At 28.8% G+C, this 4,404-nt stretch overlaps 1 protein-coding gene across 1 annotated transcript in view; it reads right to left on the bottom strand.

Moving 5' to 3' along the window:
- Positions 1-305: 305 nt before the first annotated feature.
- The window catches only part of LOC112455504, a 6,406-nt gene continuing 2,307 nt past the window's right edge, over positions 306-4,404 (bottom strand). The window contains exons 5-9 of the mRNA XM_025017462.1: positions 2,328-2,734; positions 1,782-1,881; positions 1,203-1,304; positions 956-1,114; positions 306-470 (exon numbers count right to left, since the gene is read on the bottom strand). Of these exons, the coding sequence (XP_024873230.1) occupies positions 411-470; positions 956-1,114; positions 1,203-1,304; positions 1,782-1,881; positions 2,328-2,734 (828 nt within the window). The 3' untranslated portion in view covers positions 306-410. The remainder of the gene's footprint in view (positions 471-955; positions 1,115-1,202; positions 1,305-1,781; positions 1,882-2,327; positions 2,735-4,404) is intronic.

The raw sequence follows: 4,404 nt of genomic DNA, 5'->3' as shown, positions 1-4,404 counted from the left end.
ATTTATACGATGGAAAAAAAATTATTATCATCATATTTATACAATGCACAATACTATTAACAATGTGCTGTATATGTAATACTCACTGTAATAAAAATTAGATGACCTATTATTAATGCTAAAGTACTGAGACTTATGGTTAACAATGCAAAGGGACGAACTACAGCTTGGATATGAAAAAACTAAAAGGTAAGAAAATTAATGCAACATACTTACAAAATTTTTAACTAATTATAATATTGTTATATATAATTGTAGCAACTTTTGAATTTATTGTGACATCTATGACATGTAATGTGACATAACGCAATAATGAAACAAATATTGATTATTAGCTATTTAATACATATAATTGCTCGCATATTTTCCAAATTTATCGGCAGCACATGTCCTTGCTCGCTTCATCCATTTCAGACATTTTGCATGGCTACTCGTAGTGTCGTGAAATAGGAAAATATAGTTGACAAATACTGTAACATATGTAATATTTGTATGTACTGAAATATTTCAGCTAATGTATTAGTTTATTCTGAAATGTGTATGGTAAAGTGCTTATATAAAAATTGAAATTGGTAAAATAATGCTTGTCGTGCATTTGATTTGATAAACCACGGTATATACATAGTAACGACAGAGTGAAAGTTTTTAGTGCATGGGTTCCAATTCCGTACAACCAGGAATACGGCGGCCTGTATGTATGACAAAGAGAAACATACTTCTCTCTCTATTTCTCTTAAACATTCATACAATCAGGAAGATGGTGGCGAGTCATGTGTGACCTGGCAACTACTACATCAAAGGTGCCGACGCTCACTGTCGCTACTGTATATACTGTGACTAAACTATATTGTCCTTTCTACGTATATTTGATTGTATATTAATGATGTGTTTCTAATATGTATTGCAATTGCTGTGCATGTTTAATATCGCAACACAATTAGGCTTAATTTCTTACCGATGCATAGTATTTTAAAGATAATGCGGGCATAACACACGGTACTGAGACAGTTACTGGTTTTTGAGCTCTTAACATGACTATGTGTAGAGCCTTTCGTAAAGCGATTGGTTGTTGGTACCATTCCGTATAAAAAACTGCCTGTTCGATCTCATCACTCTAGAAACGGTATTAGATAATAGTGTTAATTTATTGCAATTGATCAATCAAAATGAAGCAACTGTTTCTGTGATAACAGCTGACTTACTGTATGAATCAAATGTTCTGCTGGCCACGTATACATAAATACCACTGACAATCCACTAAAAATTATACCAACACATTGGATTTTCATTAATAACGGTTGATCCTATTTAAGATACAATATGAATTATTTAATGCATATTTAAGAATTTTAAAAATATGAAAGAGATATTATTTTTTTCAGATCGCTTTGTTATGCTTGTATGTCATGTTCGTCACATTCATGTGGAATTTAATTTTAGTGTTATAATAAGTACAAATTATTATTATTATTCAGAATTTATAATCGATAAATTTTAAAGGAAATTTTTATATTTATATAGAAGATTAAATCAAATATACATTTGTATATAAATGTACTCATAATATTATACACATATCAGAATACACTCACGTGCACGCGCATGCACACATATTGACATAAGTATCACGTTCTATGTATCGTATTTAAAAATTCTACAAACATTCTTGTTTCTTAACATGCTTTAAATGTTTTAATTAAAAAGATGGGGCATGTATACTTTCAGATATTAATCGAATCTGCGAACATACTACTGAACTAAAGCAGCCACTTGGTACTCACAGCTAACATAATAAGGCCCACTATTATTAATGCGATAGTACTAAACCATACAGATGTTAATGCAAAGGGGCGAACTAAGATGACCACTTCTTCCGTATACCTGATATAATGATTATGTTGTGTAAATGATAATGTTACTAATCGTTAATATTTCTTTGTATAAATTAACATATATAACAAAAATTTCTAATCTAATGATATTATAGAAAAGATTATTTAATATAATTTTAAACAATTGTTTTAAAAAAGTTGTATGACTATTATGATCTGTATAATTATGATTATAATACAATAAATAATAATAAAATAATCTTATGAAACGTCATTAATACAAAAGTTAATTCTAACATCTATTAAAATGTTAATATGAGTAATGAATTTTTTTGTAGCAACACAAAAACTGTAAGACATATATGTTTGTAAATATTTACGAGATTGCAACTCTGCATGAATGCATAGTACATCAACAAAGATTAGAATTATAAAAATGTTATGCGGGAAATGGAACAAAATTCTAACTTTAAAGATAATACAATAGTATCTTACTTTAATAGATTCTGATGTTCTCGAATGCATTTCTTTAATTCAGAGTTGTTTGTAATTTCTTGCAGCTTTTCGACTAGTATTTCAAATCTTGCCGACGAAAACCATAATAAGAGCGCCATAAAAATATTCATACACAATTGAGCAGCACCTTGCAAACAAGCTATAGTCTGTTGTATAAAGATAATAGATTTTATAGGTTGACGATAAATATTGAATGGATATTCGGCGTTTGTCGGAAACGGTTGATCTAGCGTAATAGGTCCAAATATGATGAAAAGGCAACTCAGATAAATCCAAAATATAGATCCGCCATAGAAATAAACGCATTTATCGATATATCGTTGAACGACTGCTTCTTCGCGAGGCTTAAGTAATTCGCAGAAACTTTCCATTTCGAAAGTAACCAACTGGAATCGATTATATGTATCTTAATATAAATTTACAAAGATAAAACGCATAGAATGGTAAATTTTGCTTGCTTTTACTCTTACGTAACCATTAAATGTATTGATATTAATTACTTGTAAACGATAAGAATTAATTTTACAGCACACAATATTGCAAATAACTTGTACAGCTGGGCACAGAACGCTTATCGATTTTGCCATAACGACAGGATCATCAAAATGGTTTCGCACCGCATTGATTAAACCTGCAGCTACGCTACCGGTCACAATTAGGCAAAAGCACTGATATATTCCTGCACAAATAACTTTCAATTTAATTGTGTCTTTTGGGAGAGGCCAACACCAAGTTATGAACAAACTTAATTTTACAATGGCGATGATTTTCTTTAATGTCAACTTTGACCACATTATTAAAATAATAAATGCACATACATGCACACGTATTGCTATATATACTAAAAGACGACTTAAAAAGTTACAACGGGGAGAAACGGATATATAAGGAAAATTTTAACACAAATGGTTATGCGTTCTCATCACTTCTGTTTTACATCGACTATACATCCGCAATGAAATTCTCATAAAATGAGCAATAAAGATGTGTACGTATAACGTAAAAAGTAAGACTCATATTCCACCAATATCTATTTTTAACATAAATTGCGGAAGTGGCATAAGGGATGTTATTAATTTACTACATAATTTGAAATTTTCTTTCTTTGTATTTTCCTTGAAACCATAAAAACCGAAGCTTTTAGAAGAACATTTTCTATCCATAATAAGCGTGAATACGCGTGGTGAATACGCATATTATGAAAGTGCGCTGTAATTGAGGAATCATTTTACAGCAATTACTTTATAACTTATTCAACACACGTACGATGAATTTCCTGACGCAACCTTATAGTTTCATTGAAAATTTCCTTGAAAATGGAGATCTTTTGTTATACTGCGAGTATTGCAATTGAGCATGCTAGTGAGTATTGAATTTAATATTATCTTTACCTATTAATATGTACTCGTTTTTATTTTTATTTCTAGAAATTAAGGATCTAAAAAGGCTAAATTTTGATCTTTTTGAATTGCTTTTGAATTTGTTATATATTAAATATTTATTATTTTATAACATTGTGAGCTATGTGAAGATATCATACACATGAGCTACATAACTAAAATTAAAACATTTGTGTGTAAAGAAAATAAGTATAAGGAAGTATAACATGTTAGGTATATCGAAATAATATATGATAGGTTTAAGAATATGATATTCTACTCAATTTTTATGTGACATAATTTTAAGAAACAAAAGATTTAATATTCTACAATTCTACAATACAGATAAATGCAGTGTTGTAGCAATAGTTATGTATCAACAAGAATATTCATCATACACGACGGAACATATTTAAACAGAAAAGATTATGTTGAAAGATTACAAGAATCAGATATATTGGAGATATAAGGTAAGTAAATTTTTATTTTCTAATTCTGGCAAATAAAACGGACATATTTTATATAGTAATATAGTAAAATGTTTATATTGCTATTTTTAAATAATTTACATGTATTGTTGTATGTATATGTATACCAGCATAAGTACTATGATACTTTTTTAATATATTATTTAAAATTTTTATGTATAATATATTATAATATATAGATTGTATCTT

The sequence above is a fragment of the Temnothorax curvispinosus genome, unplaced genomic scaffold, assembly GCF_003070985.1.
Source record: "Temnothorax curvispinosus isolate PA1 unplaced genomic scaffold, ASM307098v1 QBEX01006136.1, whole genome shotgun sequence".
Lineage (NCBI taxonomy): Eukaryota > Metazoa > Arthropoda > Insecta > Hymenoptera > Formicidae > Temnothorax > Temnothorax curvispinosus.
The sequence above is the reverse complement of the archived record's forward strand: the minus strand, read 5'-3'. Positions and strand labels throughout refer to the sequence as shown.